The sequence below is a fragment of the Copidosoma floridanum genome, unplaced genomic scaffold, assembly GCF_036245765.1.
Source record: "Copidosoma floridanum isolate Cflo_tuat_1 unplaced genomic scaffold, Cflo_Japanese_pri ptg000006l, whole genome shotgun sequence".
Classification (NCBI taxonomy): domain Eukaryota; kingdom Metazoa; phylum Arthropoda; class Insecta; order Hymenoptera; family Encyrtidae; genus Copidosoma; species Copidosoma floridanum.
The window spans coordinates 6,797,644-6,819,664 of record NW_028321883.1 but is presented as its reverse complement, the minus strand read 5'-3'; the positions used below and the strand labels follow the sequence as shown (position 1 = coordinate 6,819,664).

Here is a 22,021-nt window from a genome sequence, read left to right as displayed (position 1 = left end):
GATATGTGCAATAGATTATACTTGACGTTTTTAAAATCAATTTTGTCCAAAGTGAACAAGATGAATGTAGTCCTCAAATAAATAGATGCCGATAATATATCTGTTCTCACCCGAGAAGAAAGCGGTTATTCAAACAACTTTCTTTTCAGTTACTTGGTAGAAACTTTTTTTCAAATTAACAATATATACACTCTAATAACAAAAAAAAACAAATTATACAACATTTAAAAATTTTACATTCTTAATTTCACTGATGCAAAAAATGGTTTAGATGTTTAAAAAAATTAGTAGGGAGCTCTTGGTACACTTAGCCTGTTAGATATTTGTCTACATCAAAATCACAACCAGAATGTTAGATTAATAGATATTTTACATTTTTAAAGTTGTGTGTTATCATTAAAAAACTCTAGAGGAAACCAGCTCTTTAAAGGAATTGCTTAGTTTTCTCTTAAATGTTTGAGTTTAACAATAAGTAATGCAGTAGTTAAGAGCATTTTCAGTTTCATGACAGTAATAAAAAGCAAATAGCGTAATAGAATGCAACTGAAAATGCTGTCTGTGATAATATGCTTGTGAGTACACTCTACTGTAAGTTAATTTTTATTTAAGTTACAACTGATTGGAAATTCTGGATGCAGACATTTCTTTGTTTATGCAGATAAATAAAACATGTTGCAAAAGTTTTATACCTACTGCAAATATGTTTGAAAACTTTAATTCTTCTATATAGGGGGAGACTGGGTACGATTGTACCAATTTTTACTTAAGACCCCGTTACTTCGAAAGTATGACACTCAGTGGGATAAAAATTATTGGGCATGATAAATTGAAGACTCCTCAATATTACGTGTACAAAAATTATGGCTGCAGAAACAGTCGCTTAGACGTACGAGCTGTTGAAAAGAAAAAAAAAAAAAATGTCACAACTGACCATACCCCAAGGGTGGTTGTGACAGGTAAAAAAAATACATTAAAACCGTTTTAAATCACTTTTATTGTATCTTATATTATATCCGGGCAACGTAGAAGGTATTTTGACAACCGCTATTCTTGCTCATTAGAAAAGACTTTGTTGTGAGTAACGTAACTTATACTGACGCTGCCTCCATCATTTCCGTTTGCATTGGCTGTATCACGTATACGAACGTATTGCAATAATTTCATATAATTAATTTTATGCATTTCTGCAACTTTTCATATAGAAATTCCCTGCTTTGTATCATCGTATGCTTTTCAACATTACACGCACCTCTTACCGTTCTCCTGGAACGTTCACGAGGCATCTGAAAAGAAAAAAACTAATTTTGCTTGTGTGTTACAATGTGTCACAAACGTACCCACCGCACTTATTCGAAAAAAAACTACCTTGTAAACACAACATAGCTCATATGAAAAGTAACCACTGCTTTTTACGTACTGATGTGTATCTTATAACGAGGAAAAATACTCATTGCTCGATCTATACATATACACCGATAATTGTAAAAAAAATTTAAGGAAAATACTTACATTTCACTCCCCAAAAGTAATGTAAGCGTCTGCTGTCGTTGATATCACACGACAGCTCATGTTATACTGTGAAACACAAGTGGCCCAGCACTCCACTCCTCCCGCGTCTTATATTTGGCGGTTCTCTCTTACAGTTTTGTCAACATGACCACTGTCACAACCGTCCTTTGGCACAATCATACCCAGTCTCCCCCTACTTGATACAAAACGATGTAGATGATATGAGCAACGAGAGTGATCTAGATGACGATTTCATAACTCTGAATGCCTTTTTTAAATCTTCAAAAGATTGCTCTGAGACATATTAAAAAACAACGGTTAGATACAACTCTTCTAATACATAAGATTTAACGAAAGATCTCCTAAACGCGCTAGTCAATACTAGTTTTGTTTGATTGTAAGCAAATAATAAATTTTTAAAAATAAACTTAACTTTTAACACTGTTTAATTGTTGAATGATTCAATTATTTGATAATTGTATGATGATTTTTGAAATGTTTAATATTTAATACTTGATGATTTAAAAAACAAAATTTTTGAAGTCTTCTCATCATGAATTTAATATCTCTTCTCATACGAAGAGTAGAAAAAGAGTTATAAAATTTTTACGACTGTTAAAGCTTTCTTCTGAACTTTTATTATCTACAACCGTCAAAAAGACATCTCACACCTCTTCAAGAGATCTCCGATCACTGTTTGAAATCAATTGCTTCGAATTACATAAAATATTTTGCTTTGATAAAAAGGAAAAGGATCACTAATAAGTGGAGATTACCGAGTTATGTAGTTTTTATTTTGGATCAAAATGCGCGTTGTTTGGGCGGTATTTGAGCGGTCAGTTTTGAGCTGCGTGCCGTTTTGGGCAGTTTCAGCGGCCTCTACTGGTAAGCTTCGCTTCACATAATCTGGCAACTCTGTTAGAAAGCGCAAAAAACTTTTCTGCGCGTGGGTCCAAAGTTATTACAAGGACTTAAAGTGTGGTCCAAGAACGCAAAGCGGCAGTTACACTTTATACTCATAGTAAGGAAAAAAATTTTCTACTTTTAATTAAAAAATTTAATGAATAGTAAAAAATCAACATTATCAAAGCTAAAGCAAATGCAAGAAATATGTCTTTACGCCCTTGAATAACTTTGCATTCACAGATGGAAAATATACGCATTTTCATATCCATAGAGTATTTTAAAAACCATAAATTTGAAATATTAAGTTTTAATGTATATTACTTACTGCTTCTGTTTTATTACTTGATTTATGTTTTTCATTAACAAACTATTTTCTATTGTATAATTTTCTTTATCCATATGAAAGCGCTATGCACTGTCCTAATAGGTATGTGTGTGTGTGTGTGTATGTGTGAGTGTGTTGTCATGGCGATGGCGCAGCCGCGGGGCATTCGCGGGAGCGGGGAGGGGAGAAGTGAAGCGACGGAGAGCGCAGCGATTCGAGTCAGACTAGCTTGGGAGTCCGTGCGAGCGGCAGCGTATCACGAATTTGATACGTGATCGGAAAAGAGGTTGGGAGCGCCAGTAACCGTCGGTAAAGGGAGAGAAAGTCGAGATCGACATCATCCGAGCACCCGGAGAATCTAGGCCACGCACGCTAGATCAAGGCCAAGAAGTTTGGATGATGGGGACGCCCACCAGTTCTTCCCTCAGGATCAGGAGATACTTGACATTGTCCGTCACCTTCAGCGCCTGCGTTCAACCAAGTAAGTTGGTGACATTGCTTGCGAACGCGTCTTTTCGGCACGATTCGCGAGGTCTGCCCGTCATGTAGGAATTAAAGTGCGAGAGAGACAACAGTCTCGTATATCAGTTAATTTTATATTTTTTCTCGTTGTGGTATACACACATCAGCGTGTATATATATTAATCTTCTTATTGTATTGTATAAAAGCGTGTATTCTTGAATCTTCAATGTACGCTATTCTTTCTACTATAATTACAAATTTTCTAGTGTTAAATCATTGAGTCAATTTATGTGTGTATTATACGCAACCCGAGAATCCCGTGTCCCCATATCTTTGCATGTAATTAGACTTTCAGTGTTGCCTTTCGTCCTAGGTGTGCATGCTCTACGGGATCGTTGCTGTGATACCGAGGTACTGAAGTACACCTATATAGCGACAGAGGCGTGAATGCAGGTAAATTTGTCTGCGGGTTCAACGAGGAGTGTCGACGATGGTTTTCGGGCCTAACCGCCTGATCGAGATTCAATTTGGCATGTCGTGAGGTCACGTCCTGTTCCTAACCTTATCTCCCCTCCGTACACCCCGTTACAATATATATTTTATATCATACTGTACCGACCCCATCTGAAGTATGTACACAATATATATATGATTTTTATGACCACCATCATAATCTTGGTACAACTTCTTTCAAGACACTTTTTATCACATTGCCTTTGCATTTTATTTTAAGCAAACTGATTAAAATTGCAATAAAATTGTTAATTTAAGTTTGCTGTTCGGGGATATACAAACATATATATATATATATATATATATATATATGTGTGTGTGTGTGTGTGTGTGTGTGTGTGTGTGTGTGGGTGTGTTTATTAATAGTGACTAATGCGGACTTTACGTGCTTCTAACATATATATATTAATAACATGGTAGAATTATGCGGACGTCCACATAATTCCACTTTTGTCCTTATAATAACCCTTACATACACGTGATTGTCCGCATACGTCACTATTCATAAATATATGTTTATAAATATATATATGGAACGTTCCACGTCAACCGTAATACTCGAATGGCCGAAATTTGGAGCGACCAAAAAAGTTCTGTCAGGGCTCAAATTATTTGCATTACCATAGACTTTAAAAATCAATTTGGCCTTTTTGGAAATTCAAGATGGCGAATGGAATATGTCATCCGAAACCTGGAAAAAATCGATTTTTAACCAAAAAAAGGGTTGTAAAAATAAGAATCTGCAAAAATTAAGGTCCTTTTTTGTCTCAAATTATATAAGACATATGCTTGTAATCATATCATGATGTAGGTTAACAAATTGTAACAGGGCAGATCTAATATGGCTGTCAAACCTCCAATATGGTGGCAAAATTTTTTTAAATCAACCGATTTGTCACAAATTTAGTTAACGGGGATTGTTTGGGTTGCTGTTCACGAATTTGGGATAAAATTTTCCAAACTCAAGATGGCGAATTCAAAATGGTGGACACCATTTTCGGAAGTGAACGGATTCATACTAGATTTGTGGTGCTCCAAATTTTGGCCACTGAAAAAAACCGTAGACTTAAAATTAATTAGGCTTTTTAAAAAAATTCAAGTTGATGAATGCAATATGGCGAAAAACTTTTCAATGATTGATGAATTTTATATTTTAAAAAATATCATATGATGCTCTATGGCATTCCAAGTAAGAAATTTTTTTCCTGATTTTTAATTATGATTGTCGTTTTTGAAAAAAAATTTATGTATTTAAAAAAGTTGTATAGCTTGATAAATTTGTATAATTCGATTTCATACTAAGAGAAATCGCCGCACACAAAAATTTGTAGATTAATTAGGTAGTTTTAAGCGCTGGCTACAAATCCAAAATCAGATGTCGAAAAATTAAAAATGGTGGATCCAACATGGTGGCCAGCTCATCAAAAACTAAACAATTTAAAAAAAAAAATAAAATCTTATGTGAAACAAAATTCAGCACGGAATATCAATTGCTAATTATTGAATGAAATAGCTGTTTTTTAAACAAAATTTGGTGAATTTGAAGAAATTTTCTGACAAATTTGAGCTTGACAAATTTCGATGTTTTGGACCGATATAGAGAGACATTATTATTTACTACTTTAGGATATCAGCGTAAAATCGATTGAGCATCTGCCAAGTACCAATTAACAGTTGCTGGGGTCTTAGGTAGCAAATATTAGTGCGTCCTTATTACTGACTAGTACATAATTTATGATAAATCTATTATATTGTATTTTGATATTGTAACTAAACACGCACTTGGTGATTGGGCGCTTGTTGTTTACGATTGTTGGATTTATCATACACTTGAATGGGACTCAAGGTTCGAGTTGAATTCCTCTTCTGGGGTTTATATGAGTACTTCTATAGATGTAATCAGATTGAAGTTTAACAGACATATCACAGTAATATTGCAGGATGGAATAGGAAAAGTCAATGTTTTGTCAGCTTTTAGATATTCAATATAAGATGACATTTAAATTAGAATCCGATAACATGTACCGAAGCATGCATTTGGACCCACGGAGTTAGTACTATACTTTTACACTAGAAGCACTTTCGTATCAATACGTTACTGTAGAACATCCTTGGTAGGGCCACATTAGCGTGTCTATCAATTTACTAAGTGTACTTGGTATAATACAGGTACAGTTAGAACCTTTTAATGGACCACTTTCGGTGAAAACGTAATAGGGGGCACAGTATGCACAGTATTCCCCCTTCTATGCTGAAAATATGGTCGGAGACATCTTGCACAAAACTATACTAGAGATTTTTTGTCATAAGGTTGGCCTTATCTGCTGTCTGGAATTAAAATACATAGATGGACTACGTACTATTAAATACTGAAAGTCTGAATTTCACGAAAGCCCGGAGATGTTAATACAGCTGTTACAATAGCTGTTAATACCTGAAATAAGAAAAATTGTTCCTGAATTAAAAAAAATTGTTTATGTGACAGACGGAGCCAAGCAGCATTATAAAAATCGCTTTCAAATGTGCAACTTGATTCATCATTAATCTGATTTTCGTATTACTGCAGAATGGCACATGCATGCTAGCACACGGTAAAGGGGCTTGTGATGGTTTAGGTGCAACTTTTAAACGGGAAGCTACACGCGTAAGTTTGCAGGCAAAAGCCACAGAAACACTCTTAACATCAAACGATCTCTTATAATGGGCTACAAAAAAATTTAAAAACATAAAAATTTTATACTATAGTGCATCACTTCATGAAAAAATCAGAAAACATTTGAATAAACAATTTAATACAGCTCCCGCAGTAAAGAATATTCCGAATGGGCATGCTTTTATTGTCGAGAATAAGTCTTTAAAGGTCATGAGGTACTCGGGAGCTAAAACATTTTTGAGTTGTACGCAATGAAGAAAGATTATTTTCAATAAAAATACTATAAAGTCAGTATTGCTTGTAGCCATTTACGATTATTTAATAACAGACTTTCATTTCGTAATAAGCTAACTAATACAACTTTCATCATACCGTGATGTCTTTTTACATCGGACTAAAATGTGCAAATTTATCAAGCTAAAAAACTTTTTTCAACACATGAATTTTTTTTCAAAAACGACAATTATAATTAAGAATCAGAAAAAAATTTTTTTACTTGGAACGCCATAGAGCATCGTATAGTATTTTTTAAAATATAAAACTCACCAATCTTTAAAAAGTTTTCCACCATATCTGCCATCTTGAATTTTTAAAAAATTTTAAAAATCTACGGTTTTTTTTGGTGGCCAAAATTAAGAGCCCTACAAATCTAGTATAAATCCGTTCATTTCCAAAATGTGTGGCCTCCATTTTGAATTCGCCATCTTGAGTTTGGAAAATTTCATCCCAAATTCGTGAACAGCAACCCAAACAATCCTCGTTAACTAAATTTTGTTGCAAATCTATCGACTTGAAAAAATTTTGCCACCATATTGAAGGTTTGACAGCCATATTGGATCCACCCTGTTACAATTTGTTAACCTATATCATGACATGATCACAAGCATATGTCTTATGTAATTTGATTTTTTCCAGGTTTTGGGTGCCATATTCCATCCACCATCTTAAATTTCCAACAAGGCCCAATTGATTTTCAAAGTCAGTCTATGGTTATGCAAATAATTTGAGCCCTGACAGAACTTTTTTGGTCGCTCCAAATTTTGGCCATTTGAGTGTTACGGTTGACGTGGAACGTCCCATATATATCTTCCTATATTATATAGTCGTAAGAGTTAGAGCGAGGTTTTGCTACCCCCCCGCTCCCCCTCAGCTCCCCCCCAGACCCCCACAAATATTAAACAAAGGCCAAAAATTAGAAAATTTCATGGTATCTTGAACAATGGCAATTTTGCTTCCATTTTTTACCACCGAGAGAATTTAACGAAATCTCTACCGAAAATTATTATTTTATTTCCAAAAGGTTTATCACTACTAGATGAATCTTTTAAAGTCCTATCAACGATTTGTAACGCTTTTTTCGGTATCATAGAAGCTTCATCCCAAATAATTACTTCTATATTACGTAATTTTTGTTTATCTGGATTAAACTGGAAGAATGCACTTTCTATAGTGCTTAAGTCTAACGAAAGTCTGAAAGTTCTGTAAGTGGTCATTCCCTTTGGAAGCAGAATAGAAGCAATACCTGTCCAAGCCATTGTAAGAATTTTTTTTTCAACTGATATGAAATAACTAATTAATGTTTTGTATAGAAAAGTTTTTTCAGATCTACTAGGACCATCGAGAAAATAAAATATGTCTTCCAAATTTTGTTATTTCTTAAAAAATTACATGTTGACCATGACTAAGTTGTAAAAACATTTCATAAAAATTTTTTTTTATCATTGTCAGTATCGATTTTTTTCGTCGTTTCTGTTGGTTCTGGTAAACTGAAATCTTTACAAGACATATTTTCAGAATTAAAAATTTCGTTTGATTGTAAAAGAGCTTTATTTTGATCATCTTTACAATCTTTCATAAAAAATTTTTCGTATTAGTTCCAAATAATATTACCAAAAAACTTTTCAGACATAATAAACCATGCGAAAAAATTTCGTAGTTGAAAAGGCAGCATAACGTTACATGCTTCTTCAAAAATTATATCGTTTTGAAAATCGTGTTCTACTAATCTCATAAATAGCTGTTATTAGTTAGGGAAAAAAAAGTGATTGTTAAAAATTCATGTGATTAATTATGATTAATACACATTTTCTACATATATAAATTTTAAGTAACAATTAATATAATTCGGGTTTTTTGTCATACTTCGTAAATCTAATTTGCAATTACAGGGGTTGGTGCGCAGAGCGCGCAGGGGGCATATATAGTTATAAGAGCTTAAAAATATCTATTGACTCATACAGGATAGACAGCTCATTTAAAAAAGAGAGCCACTAGAAGAAATAATAAAGCTCACTAACAAAAAGTCAAGGGCACATCTCTCTGTCTATATAAACTTTACCACTTTTATTTGAAATTAGCAGCTAGTTCTTCATATTTCCTTAAAACAGACCAGTAATCATTCTCCAGCGTGAAAAATTTATTCCCGAGTATTTTCGAATAATGCCAGTCTTCCGAATTCTGTAAAATATACTTTAACATATTATTTTCATACTAACAATTAATTTTATCATTTTTTAAGGCTTTAAAAAATATTAATACAAACCTTATTTTGAAAAAATTACACTTATAACTCAATAAAAGGGGGGGCTGGCGCGCGGAGCGCGCAGGGGGGCGGAGCTATATATATATGTCTATATATATATAGAGCGCGCGGTGGCTCAGTCGGCTAGGTCGTGGATTGACACGCGGGCGACCGTGGTTCGATTCCCGGCCAGTGCGACTTTCGGGCAAGTACCTCTGTGTCTTTCACATGTGCTTTTTCACCACGCAATGCTCCTCGAGGATGGTGTAGGTGACCTCCTCGCAGCATAATTCCCTAATTTCCTCCTACCCCCCTCCCAGTAATGGGAGGCCTCCCATCCCTCTTCCCTTCCTTCTCCAAAGTGCTAAGTGCCCATAGTAGTGCGCTTATTGAAAGGGGCTGGACGTAGAGCACTATAATATAGAAAAAAAAAATAAAAATGTGTATATATATATGTGTGTGTGAGTGTGTGTGTGAGTGTGAGTGTGTGTGTGTGTGTGTGTGTGTGTGTGTGTTTCTATATATCTCCAAACAGTAAACTTTATTTAACAATTTTTATTGCAATTTTCATCAGTTTGCCTATAATAAGCAATGCAAAGTCAACGTGATGAAAAGTGTCTTAAAAGATGTTATACGAAGTTAATGATGATGGCCATAAAATTTTCCTACGAGGTTCAGAATCGAAGATACAAGCAAAAAGAAAGTTAGAACTTTTTTTATAAAATTTTGAGTACGTAAGCACTCTTGGCTTTTAATCATATCGAATTTATTGTTTTTCGTATTCTTGGAGTAATTCCGTAGAGATGAGTATAAACTTTTTTTTCTACCTAAAAATATGAAGTTAAATCAAAGTTAAATAAAATATGTTTCTGAGCTCTGGTATAAGTTGGCTTCCCTTGCCCACAATGACCTCATTCCAATTCCGCTGCCAGCGCCGCACGCTTTCCTTTCTGCTTTTGACGTACGGCTTGGGTCCTACCTGAGAAAATTCTGCCTTTGCACCCTTACGTCTAAAGAACGATAAGTACGATTCTCGCGATCACCATCACTGTGGCTGAAAACAACATGCAGTACGCACAGGTGACTCGCAAGAACCCGACTGATACCCAAATTTTGAGCGATTATTGAGCTATGCCACCGCCAACGCATCTGCATAGACCTTAGAGCCGTACAATATGATGGAGTTCGCCACTAACGCGAGTACCTTCCTTTTAGATTTTCGCGGCCAAGCTATATTCGGCATCAGTCGGAGAAGAGCCCTCGTTACCTTTAATACCTTTTTCGCAGTTCTCCCAACGTGTTCCTTGAATGTGAGCTGTGAAAGTAGATCGCCGCACCCGTGACGTTGAAAAGAAAATCTTCGCCAATCTATTGTTGCCTTGTGATAAAAAACATCTCTGTTTTGTGGCCAGCCAGTTCGAAGCATGGGTCCTCCAGCCACTCCAATACCCTGGAGGTCCCCCACTGAGTCTTGAGCTTAGCTTTGACCCGAGATCTTGCGATAACGACCAGGATAATATCATCCGCGATGCGCACCAGCTTTACTCCCTTGGGCATTTGTAAGTGTAGGAGCCCATCGTACACGAGGTTCCAGAAGTCTGGACCCATCGAAGAGCCCTTAGCCACCCCTGATGTTAATCTTACCTCGCGTAGTCTCTCTGTTGTGTTATTCTGAAGCACATTATTCTGGATGTAATTGTCCAGTATCCTCCGCAAGTAAATTGGCACCTCTTAATTGCACAGTGGCTTTTTTATGTTGTATTATCTCGCTCCAAAACCTTACACAGTGCGTGCTGGTTGTCGGCTTGATCCATTATCCCATGTAAACGCGTTTGGATTTCTCTCCAGTATCTTGCCCGGTATTCTGTCTGGTTTCAGGGCCTTTTGTGCTGGCAGTGCTTGCAAAACGGTCGATAGCTCCATTTGCGTGAACAAAGGACCCTCGTCCACTAAGGCCGTCTCAGTTCACTTCTCATCTAGATGTATTGAAAAAGAGCTCCGATAACGTTCTGCATACACAAACCCCAGATGTCTCTGTTGACCTCGACTATGAGCTCACGCCAACAACAGATTTTGCCACCCTTCGATTACCCTCACCAGTTGTTTCTCTGCATCTCTGTAATGCATCACCGCCTCCTCTGTATCTTCTCTTCGCTGGAAGCGCTGAGATCTGCGATAGAGAATGTGACACTCTCTCCGCGTGTCAGCTATCTCTTCGGTCCACCAGTAGTTTGCCCGATCGGAAAGTTTAGCTGGGTGTTAGGTCGGCCCTATCTTGGCTACCAACTGACTCTACCTGCGGCCAAGCTAGGCACAAGTGGGACTTTAGCACTACACTTTAACGGGAAAATAAGTTGATCCTACCTTGGCAGCCCAGTTAATCTATAACTGTGACAATTGTATGCATGCAGATAGTGAATTTATTTATTCACAAAATTAAATACAATACAATTTTAATGCAAACAAGCTCTTATTCCAAAATAAGAAAAAAAAGTTGAAGTACATTCAAATATTTTTTACTTAATAAATAATAGGCGCACACGTAATAAAAACACGAATTCTGAAATTAATCAATGTTTTTCTTGTTAATTTCACTCTGCTGAATCTGTTGCTGTAATTTTAGATATCATTAATCTTTCTTGTATACATGAAGTATTGTATAATGTACTTTATTGTATATCTGTCTTTCAGGATTTGATATTTGCACAGTATATGTTTTTATAAGTTTTTTTTGTTATCAATCATTTAATGATGTGTAGCCAATGGTCCAGGAGGGCAGTCTTTACATGCAAAAGGTAAAGTTTTCACTAACACACACACATACAGTGCTCCGAAATACGCACTCACGTTACCATCAGTTTTCAAAATGTCAGAAAACGTTAGGTAAGGTAGAAGATAGGAACCTTGGGCATAGGTAACGCCTCACTAGAGCCCCGTTAAAATTTATAGGTAGGTCCTACCTCGGCAGCCCATCTAGGACCTACCTAACTAGTGGGATATCCTAGTTGGGTCTCCGATCGGGTGGTTTCCAACTTGACCAGGCCGATTTCCGAGGCATACTCGCGTCACACCATTCCTCGATGCATTGCATGATAGACGCTATGAGTTGCGCTGTCGTCGCTGCACCTGAGATTATGTTTTGGCTAGATAGAGGTGGTGCATTGGCCAGGGCTTTGCGAAGCGCTTCTTTGTTAAGTTATGCATTATTACACCTAACGGCCCATACACGAAGTGCTTTCAACGGCACAGCATCGCACAACTCACCAAGTTCGAATGAAATGACCTGGTGAACACTTGCTGAATAGTCCGACAAAACTCTTCAGGCAGACATCCACGTTACCATGCCTGTCTTTGCGAGAGTTGTAACAACTATCGAGCCCTTGATTTCTATTCGTTCAAACGTTGCCTTATTACTACAGTTCATCACAGTGAGGTTAAAGCTTTAGGCCATCTCCAACTCCGCCCACCCCTTAGTATTGGTGGGTGTTTTACCCCAAGAGGTGGCCTTGGAAATTTGGTTGCCAGCAATGACCCCGTCATCCCTTTCCCTAAATACACATACAGAGCAGCGAGCCGCGTCTGAAAAGCGCCGATTGTTATGTTCGAGGACATGTAGCAACTTACGAAGGTAACACAGCCCCTCTTCATTTACACGAAATCGCTCCCGGCCCCAGAATCGGCTACTGGGAACTTATCCTTGTCGCAGACTATGATAGCTGCTGCACCCGTGAGGTCGCCGTACCAGCATGTCCCCGGACGGTCACAGTACTGCTCTAGCAGTATCTGCGAGAGCCAGGACTTCTGATTGCCTTCTTCAGCCACCCCAAGAGCTGCACATGGTGGCAATTAGGCGTTGGGGTCATCTCTCGGTATAAGTAGCACCTGGACTCTTTTGTAGCGCAGCTCCTGGCATGATAACCATTTTTACCGCACCTTCAACATGCTCCGATCTTGATTGTGCACTTACAGTTTCCTGCAAGTGCCTAAAGCCCAACCCGGTTTGTCGGTTAAATTAATATGCCAAAGGCTAATTGAATAAATAAGAAAGAGCGCTGGTGCATAATTAGCCAATCAGAAATTGTTGATCGACAGTAGACGATCGATCAAGGGTTGTTGGTAGGGATTATTCCGAGGTATAGAGCGAGAAAAATGTAGCTGACCTCGAGTTATAGAGTTGAGTTTCTCCCTTTGTGTGGCTTTGAATTTTTCCGTAGCTAACGTGATCAGAAAATTCAACGTGTCGTTGAAAGCTTGTTGCAAAGCTTGCGACTATCTGAGTTTTCTTGGAGGGTCTCGTTGACCGACAAAGGAGCTTCAGGTCTTGGCTAGCTATGTGTGATTGGGTGTCTGTGTTGGCCCAAGCCAACATCCAGGACCAGGAGTCCCAAGAAATCAGAAGGCCATGAAAACAACCATGGGTACGGTTCATATGTTTATCCAGTGGCTGTAGTGTTTGCAAGATGCATAAGACTGTAAGAGTGACATGTTCTCGTGCCTCTCATTTCGGATTACTGGCTTCTTGAGCCATTAATCCCGAGCTGGGATCGGGTTTTAGTGGCTACTTGACACGTGGCTAACGGTAACATGACGCGAGACGCACTTCCTGCCCTCCTCGAGTGAATCAAGTCGTAGCTGCGGGTTCGTGGGTAGTGGCTCCAGGGATTGTGGGCAGCGGTTTCTTGGGGGCATTGTAGTTATTCTGTGGGGGTATTATAGTGGCTCATCTAAGGTGAAGAAGGTACCCTTACCTTTTCTCCTAGTCGGCTCACGTTAACTTTGTTCTTCATAAAGGTCAGGGTTGCTTAGTGCTTTTTCCCTTTTTATTTTTAACATCAATCTATTTTTATGCTGTTTTTCTTTCCTTTCTATTTTATCTTTTCAAGTTTGTGTAGGAGTTGGACCCTTTTTTACTCCATTACAAGACTTTTTCCCATGTCTTTAAGGCTTGAAGTATGTTACTCAGTGCCCCACTTCCTCTTCTTTTTTTTTCTTGGTTTCGATCGCAGCCTTTTCTTTTGTTGCTCTTCTAAAGCATGATAGCCCCTCTACCATGAATTCTGCAACCTTGACGTTATCTTTCATTTCCATCGCTGTGTTGCTGTGTTTTTGGCATAGGTCACAAAGGACTGATACAATGTGTGTATGGGCAGCTAATATTACATCCTCTTTCGAGACAACGGTCAGGTTTACTTTTCTAACTTAGTGTCAGAAGCCTCAATAGGTTCAGTACCGACCCATCTGGATCCCTCTGTCCATGGAGGCAGCCGTTGCGGCCCTCAATGTCTGAGGGTGCCGTCGGACTAAAAGATAGTACCCGCTGGTAATCACTAAAAGTGCCATTCATATCGAATACTTTAATAGACACATTCCTTATTTCAAAAATTTGCCTTATCTTTTAAAGCACGACCAATATATGGGAGTGCCTTATAATTTTATCAGAGCAAAAAGTGAAACTATGTATAAATCGTCTATTTTTAGCATAAAATAAGTTTTAAACCTTGTAGGAGGGTGATCTGAGTTGGCTACATAGTGTTTGAGTGGAAACACGTGTCTACGTCATCAAGTTTTTCGACTAACTCCAGTTATTATGATTCAAATGGTCTGAAATTTAGTTCGTAACATCGAGTTGGATGTCAAAGCTGATGATTTACAATTGGACAAATTTTATGGAAAGGAAAAATTTAGACAGCATTTTTAGTGAAGCGCTCTGAGACAAAAAAAAACAACAGTTTTTCAGGAATAAGTTTTTTACATACTTTTCGCACGTTCGCGTTCAAAGGCAGAGTTGTAGATCTTGTTGAAATACAACTTTTTCATTCTACACTTTTTCCTCTCGATCGCAATGCAGACGCTCTATAAAGAAAAAAATATGCAAAAACAGCAAAAAAAGGTTTTTTGCTTTGTTACAAAAATAAAATTCCATATTTCTAAAACAAAACGCTAAATACAAAAATTGTACAGCTCATCGAAATCAAACTTTTTTGGACAGTAAGTTTTTTCGAAAGTGTCGTCTTAACGATTTAAAATTTAAAATCGTTTTACACCATCTAATTTTTAAACATCACATTTTTAGGCAAAATGTTTAATACGAAAATTGTAGATATTCTAAAAATGCTCTTTTTGTACTGAACAATATCACTTATAGCGTTGTTATAAAGACACTTAATATCGAAAAACGTTTTAAAATGGCTGAAAAATCATTTGTTAGTTTAAATTCAAAGTTAGCATACTGATACTAATACTCAGTTGGATATGATAACGGAGTAATATAAAAATTGAATTCTGTTTTTCAAATAACACTTTTTGCTCTGGCACTTAGTAGATTAGTCGTGCCTTACATGCAAGACATCGTGTTTTACATAAATTTATCAGCTTGTTGTTCTCGACATACAGTTTAATCAGAGATAGAGATACCTGGGCCTTCTTGGTCATCGCAACGAGTCTCACTTCCTACTCCTGTACCAGCGCAAGGTCGCGAGTGGCATCCAGTTTCCACTAACGGTCACGAGCGTCCAGACTACAGGAGTATGTTAGTGTCAGTATGTATAGGTGTTCCTAGGATAATGTTTAGGGATGGAGGATTGAAAAGCAATGTAAGAAAGGACAGTATACCATTATTTTTAAAGCCCTCTCGATGAATACAAATGTTTAAAGACGGTTTTCTTGTGACGAGAAATGATCATTTATGTTTCCCGTTCAATTTTCTCGATTTGGTATTTAGTTATATTAACGTATGCTTAGGTATTATCTCTATGTTTTAATGAGGGTCTTAAATCAAAATACTTGAAGTAGCGGTGAATCTCCACATTACAAAACATCAAATGAATAAGGAAGTTAATAATATATACATGTATTTGATATAACTTTGAAATTAAAACTGAACTAAATAATTCTAATAGTTTCACTCGTTAAAAAAATCAATAATTTTTTCAGATTAAGATGAGACAGTTTGAAGTTTTGGTCTTGTTTTATCTTGCAAAATTATAAAAATTGCAGTCTTGACTTGATCTTATCTTAAATTTTTTTAAATATTAAAAATCTTCTGAATAAAAAACAAAAACTGTTATTTTTCAGTCAAGTTCAGTTCAGTCTAATAAGAATGCCCAGTTACACTACATATATTGTATAATTGCGTTGAATAATGTGTGACTAATTAATAATTTTAGTGAAAATGTTATTTCGAAACGATTTTTTATACTAAAATAACATAATTACAGTGAGGTTACTTACATAGATGTAAAACATATTTGCGTTAAAACAAGAAAATCAGTAGAAGAATATGAATTAGTGAGATAATTAAACGCACTACAATCATCATCACGATTATGATCCTATTTTTTATCACCATCATCATTACTATCGTCAACATAGTTGTCACCTATTTTTTTTTAAAAGAAATCATTGTTAAAAAAATGTAACCCATTAAATATTTTTTCAGGAATTAGACTCTGTATGCAAACTAGGAAATAGTAGTAAAAATCTAAACTTAATAACAGAAAATACAAAATCAAAAAATTTTCAAGAGAACAAAAATAAAAATTTAATACATGAGCCTCTAAAGGATGTTCAAGATAAGATAGTACATAACACCGATAAAGAATCGATAAAAAATACCGTAAGAAAGAACAATACTGCACAGTATCAGCAAGCACTAAAAGGTATTGCAAAAAATGTAGACAGAAGATCTATTGAAGATGATTTCATAGAAGATTACAATGTGTGGGTTCCTCCGCTTAATCAGACTGGAGATGGAAAAACTATATTGAATGAAAAATTTGGTTATTAATAGACATCATCTCTTGGATTAGATAAAATTTATTGAAAATTTGTACATATTACAACAACTATAGAAATTTTTCGAAATTTTTTTGTTATTAAGTAATTACTTGATTATTATCCATTACTATATCATTTATAATTTGTAACCACAGTATGATCTGTTGGCTTTGCTCATATAACTTATATTTTGAGAAAAAAAAAATTTTAACAATTTATGACTTTGAGCTCTTACATTGACTTACCATCTTATCAATTTGTCGTTTTATTCATTTGTTAATCATATAGTAAAAAAAAAATATTTTTCTATGAGCTGGAGAAGACATGTGGTAGCATCGGTGGTAGTGAAGTGAAAGGATTTTTTTCAAAGAGTGAAATGGAGAGAAAGATTTTGATTTAAATTATGATTTTCTTATATCAAAGACTTTATTTTCAGCTAGCATCAACTTCGTCATGACAGCAAAGTTTTAAAAATTTAAGAGAAAAAAATAAAAATTGTATAATTCACAGTAAAACAAAAAACATCAAAAATACAGTTGAACCGATTACGTAGAACACAAAAGAATTACAATTTGAATCAACGCTAAGTTTTACACATTATCGCCATTTTAAATGTAACAACCTCATAATCCAAGATACACAGTCCGTAGTAGTAATCTGTGCAAGCTCGATCTTATAATAACTGATAACATAAGATAAACAAATGTAAAGATGTCATAAATTTAAGAGACGCTTGAACACTATATAATCTCTTAACTTTTGATCAGTAGAAGCAGTTACGTTACTCTTTTTTTTCCTTTTTTTCGTTAGAACAATTGCTTTGTAAAGGTGCCTTTCATCCTATGTTTTGCGAGCCTATTAGCCAAATGACGGCTTAAGAAAAAACTTGTAAGAGCTATTTTTAACCGGCAGAACCTTTACCGACAGAGAGTTCCAAAAGTGTATTACTAAGACGACAAACGACGGCAAACCCTCACCTTTCATGTATTGAAAGGGACTGGCTTATTAAGCATGCCAAAAAAGGCCCCAAACAACAACAAAGATCACTTGGTAGATCATAGAAAAGTACATTTTTCCTGAAATTTACAGATCGCTAACCTGAAAATTGTAGCTTCGAGGTTAGATTAAGTGTTACTTGGTTTATCTGGAATAACTCAACAAGTTTCCATTTAAATTGATTAAAAAAATTTGGAAACTGAAGATAATTAGTACATTCACACTAAAAAATTTTCAGATTTGTTGTACCGAACACATCCTCAAAAAATTTATTACAAATTTTAAAAAATTCTAGGAAAAATCAGGACACATTTAATTTAGGGAAAAATCATGAAGTGTTTTTGTGTACATCTGTTTTTAAAAAAACTTAAAAATCCTCATAAATAGTGGAATGGAATAAAAAATAATAAAAGAAGATTTTTTCGCCGTTCTTAGTTATTTTTTGTAGGCTAGGCAAGAAACTGTTAGTTACAAATTTTTCCTCAATTTTCTTACTACCGCAGACAGTAATCAGAGTTTTATTTTATATTCATAAATAGGAGGAACGTATGATATAAAAAAAAATTTTTGATTAAAATATTAGCGAAAATAATTATATTGAAGCACGACCTTTTCATGAACCTCAAAAAACTTGAGTACTATCTTTAGTAGAAATAAGTTTAAAGAAAAATTTTTAATAAACGTTTTTTTGTGCCTAGCGTACAAAAAAGGTCTAAAAAATTGGTTCTTATTGTTTTTCTCTGCGTTTCACCATTCATGAGGATTTCAGAAAAAATTTTTTTCCTACCTCGGGCGTTTTTGAAAGGCTGGTGTGCCCTCGGTAGGAAAAATAGCATTCGCCACATGAGCACCATCGCTCCGTGGCTACCTTACGTCCTTCGGGCCCTGCTTCGCAGGTCCCTTGGGCCGCAAAATAGCCCCGGAGACGATGGCACTTATCTGACGAAAACTACTATTTCCGCCCTCGGATGGTTTTGGGAGGCTGGTACTTCCTCAAGCAAAAAAGCAGTTTTCCGATACTCGTTCGAAAAGTCTCCTTTACGAACCTCGTTACGGACCTCGCCTTCGGCTCGGGCCGCAAACCTCTCGGTTCGCAAACAAAGACTTTTCAAACTCGTAGGAAAACTACCATTTCTTACCATGGGCCCAAAGTGAAACTGTCGCTTTGCGCCCTCGGGTCACACTTTGCGCCCTTGTAATCACTTTAGGCCTACGGGCAGAAAAGTTTTTTGCGCCCTCCGGGCCGAAAGTACTTTTCTGCCCTAGGGCTCAAAGTGATTTACTGGGCGCAAAGTGTCAGAAAAACAGTATACGTGACTCGGGCACCAACCTACAACAAGCGCGCCCTTCGGGCGCTCATGTTTGTACTTTGTGCCCTAGTGACGTAATGTACCATTTTAAGAGTTATGTATACAAAATGTATAATGGTAGTTTTCCTACGAGTTTGAAAAGTCTCTGTTTGCGAACCGAGAGGTTTGTGGCCCGAGCCGAAGGCGAGGGACGTAACGAGGTTCGTAAAGGAGACTTTTCGAACGAGTTCCGGAAAACTGCTTTTTCGCCCGAGGAAGTACTAGCCTCCCAAAACCACCTGAGGGCGGAAAATATACATTTTTTTAGAATGAAATTTATCCCGACTTTTTTCTAGAATTTTTAAATTTTTTAAGAATTTTAAGGTTGTAGTCAGTATTTCAAAAATCTAAAGAATCTAATTTTATATATATGTACCAGTAAAAACTTGCTGAATCATTTAAAAAAAAACAAAAAACAACAAATCTAACATCAAAGATATAATTTATAGGTAAGGGCTCTATAACTTTTAAGTAAAATAAGTTTTTTTATGATCGACCAAATGGTATTTGTCTCATCAAAATCAGGTTGTGGAGGCATTTTGGCATGCTTGTAAGGCTAGGAAATAGGTCCTTTAGGGGTGTACGAAGCGCTGAGGGATGGTATTCATTGAAGACTGGCTTTCAAAATTTAAATAAGTACCAAGGTTCTTCGATTAACAAAATTTTTTAAGTGGATACACCTTAATAATAACTTCTATACATAGTACATCAGTCCACAGTCCACAGCCTTACATATCCTGTCTCATTGCTTTGCAAGGTAATCAGGGAGACTGATAAATACAAGATATTATTTTAAATCCGGTACCGTAAGGCTGCAGATAGTATAACTTTATTTTGATCGACAAAACTTATTTGATTTCTGTAAAGAAATTTTTTTGTGCAATGATTTCGAAACCAGCATTTATAAAAAATCTAGTTTCTGTTTAAAATATATACAAAAAACAAAAGACATTTACATATAATATTTGAAATAATGTTGTTGTGTGTGGCTGTGCTGTTTTTTGGACTGTTACTTATTAATAATAATAACCTTATGTTGCCCACACATTGTAAAACCAGTACTTTGGAATGTTAAATTCAAATTTAAAAGTAAGTATTTACCGATTGTCATAACTAGTTTAATTGATACACTAATATAGTGGTCTCCGTACCATTGGCGCAAAATGTAACTTCAAAGCCTGAAGGGTGCAGTTAGTGTGAGTTTGCGCCTGAGTTGCGAATAATTTTTTTCTCCTAAGGCGCAAATAAAACGACTTGACTAACTTTGCACCCATTGCCCGAGGGACTTCTTACGCTTGCACTGATGCTTGGATGTACACCAGGTGCGAACTCTATTCTTCCTTATGAGGACGCACGAAAAATCCACCTACAAACACCTAAAGTAAGGAAATTTTGTATTCATCCTAGCTTGGGAATTTTTTAGGGTCGGATGTGCCCTCGCTAGGAAAAATAGGGTTCCCGCCTGATACGCATCTTATCAGGACCAGCACAAGGAGTCCCTCGGGCCTAGTGTTTACTCTGTCAACATGCGCTACCAGGTACGAAAACTACCATTCTTACCGTGGGTGCAAAGCTTTTGCACCTTGCTGGCTCACTTTACGCTCACAGGCGGCAAAGTGAGTCACAGGCGGAAAGTACACCTTTGCGGTTTCAGAAAGAATAATTTTAGTTCGCACCTTGGGAAGGATTTTGTAATGATCAAGCAGTCAATTTTTTAAGATTAACGTCTGATAAACAATTTTTTCAAGACTCAAGAGAGCCAAAAATTCACTTTCAAATATTACATGAAAAATTAATTACCTCTCTGGCCTTTTAGTATGCGGGAAGAGGAAAACTACCAAATAACTCTGAAATAGGTCTACTCATCGCTATTGGGGTCTTAGCTATTCCAAATAGCTACAGGAAAATTGCAAGAATATTTATGGTTTCCAAGTCTACCGTTGTAAAATGTACTAGAAGAGTCATTACTGGTCTATTATATGACGTGTGCCAAAATGCTATCTGTTGGCGTCAAAGACAAGCAAAGCGAAGAGAAATAGGCCCTGAATCCTGAATTCAAACAAATTGCTGGAATAAAAAAATTTATAGGTGCCGTAGATGGATTTCATATAGGGATTCGAGCTCCCGCTAGGCTAGATAAGCAAAGGTATTATGACAGAAAAAAAACTATTCAATTGTTCTGCAAGGTTTGTATGATGCTCATCAATTTTTGAAGTGGAGCTTCTTATGTACGGCCCTCACTTAACGAAAATAGGGGAAAGCGTCACACTTTCTCTTGCTCGTTTCGTTCCTGTACGTCTCCCTACCACGGCATCCTCTCTCAACAGCAACAGTAGTATATATAACTCACTCAATAATCAAGAACTCGAGTCAATATGGCACACTGACATCTCAATTACCGACGAGACCCAAGGCCATTCAATACTACCAGTACCAGTAGTATATATACTGGTAACAGGTGCGCGCTCTCTCTCTTTCTTTCTCTCTGCGTTACCGAACGGCGCCAACATTCAAAACTAAAATTAGACACGAAACTCTAAAATAAAACAGGTGAAATACAAATTTTGAAGATAACAAATGAGCCAGTAAAATATCAAAAAACCCCGATCAGAATTTTCTACGTAAGCACCATATCTAGCATACATTGATCCTCGTGTGGCAAATGCGTTGCATTAGATGATGGCGTGATGTTCGCAGGGAAGAAAGATGGGGCGAAATCAGCAATCGACCGAGAGAATTGATTCGCTTGCAATTTTTCTGCACTATCTTGTTTAAAATGTGCTACCGTATAGGAAAGTAAAGTTTTCCAGGTGAAAATGAGATCAGAAATTGTTTTAACAAATTTTTTTTTTTAACAAATTATAAAAATCAATTATTTCGAGAAACAAAAAATACCTCCGTATTCTTTGGCCCATTTCAAACAAATAATTAATTGAGATGTATGTACCTAAACCCCACAGTTTTCAAGTAAAAAATTCTCAAAGTTTAGAAAAATGCGTTTTTCTGATTT

The 22,021-nt window shown here is 36.3% G+C and overlaps 1 protein-coding gene across 1 annotated transcript in view; it reads left to right on the top strand.

Moving 5' to 3' along the window:
• The window catches only part of LOC106643100 (kanadaptin), a 230,702-nt gene extending 213,899 nt beyond the window's left edge, over nucleotides 1-16,803 (top strand). Inside the window, exon 7 of the mRNA XM_089598587.1 lies at nucleotides 16,329-16,803. Coding sequence (XP_089454713.1) covers nucleotides 16,329-16,676 — 348 coding nt within the window. The 3' untranslated portion in view covers nucleotides 16,677-16,803. The remainder of the gene's footprint in view (nucleotides 1-16,328) is intronic.
• The last annotated feature ends 5,218 nt before the right edge of the window (nucleotides 16,804-22,021 follow it).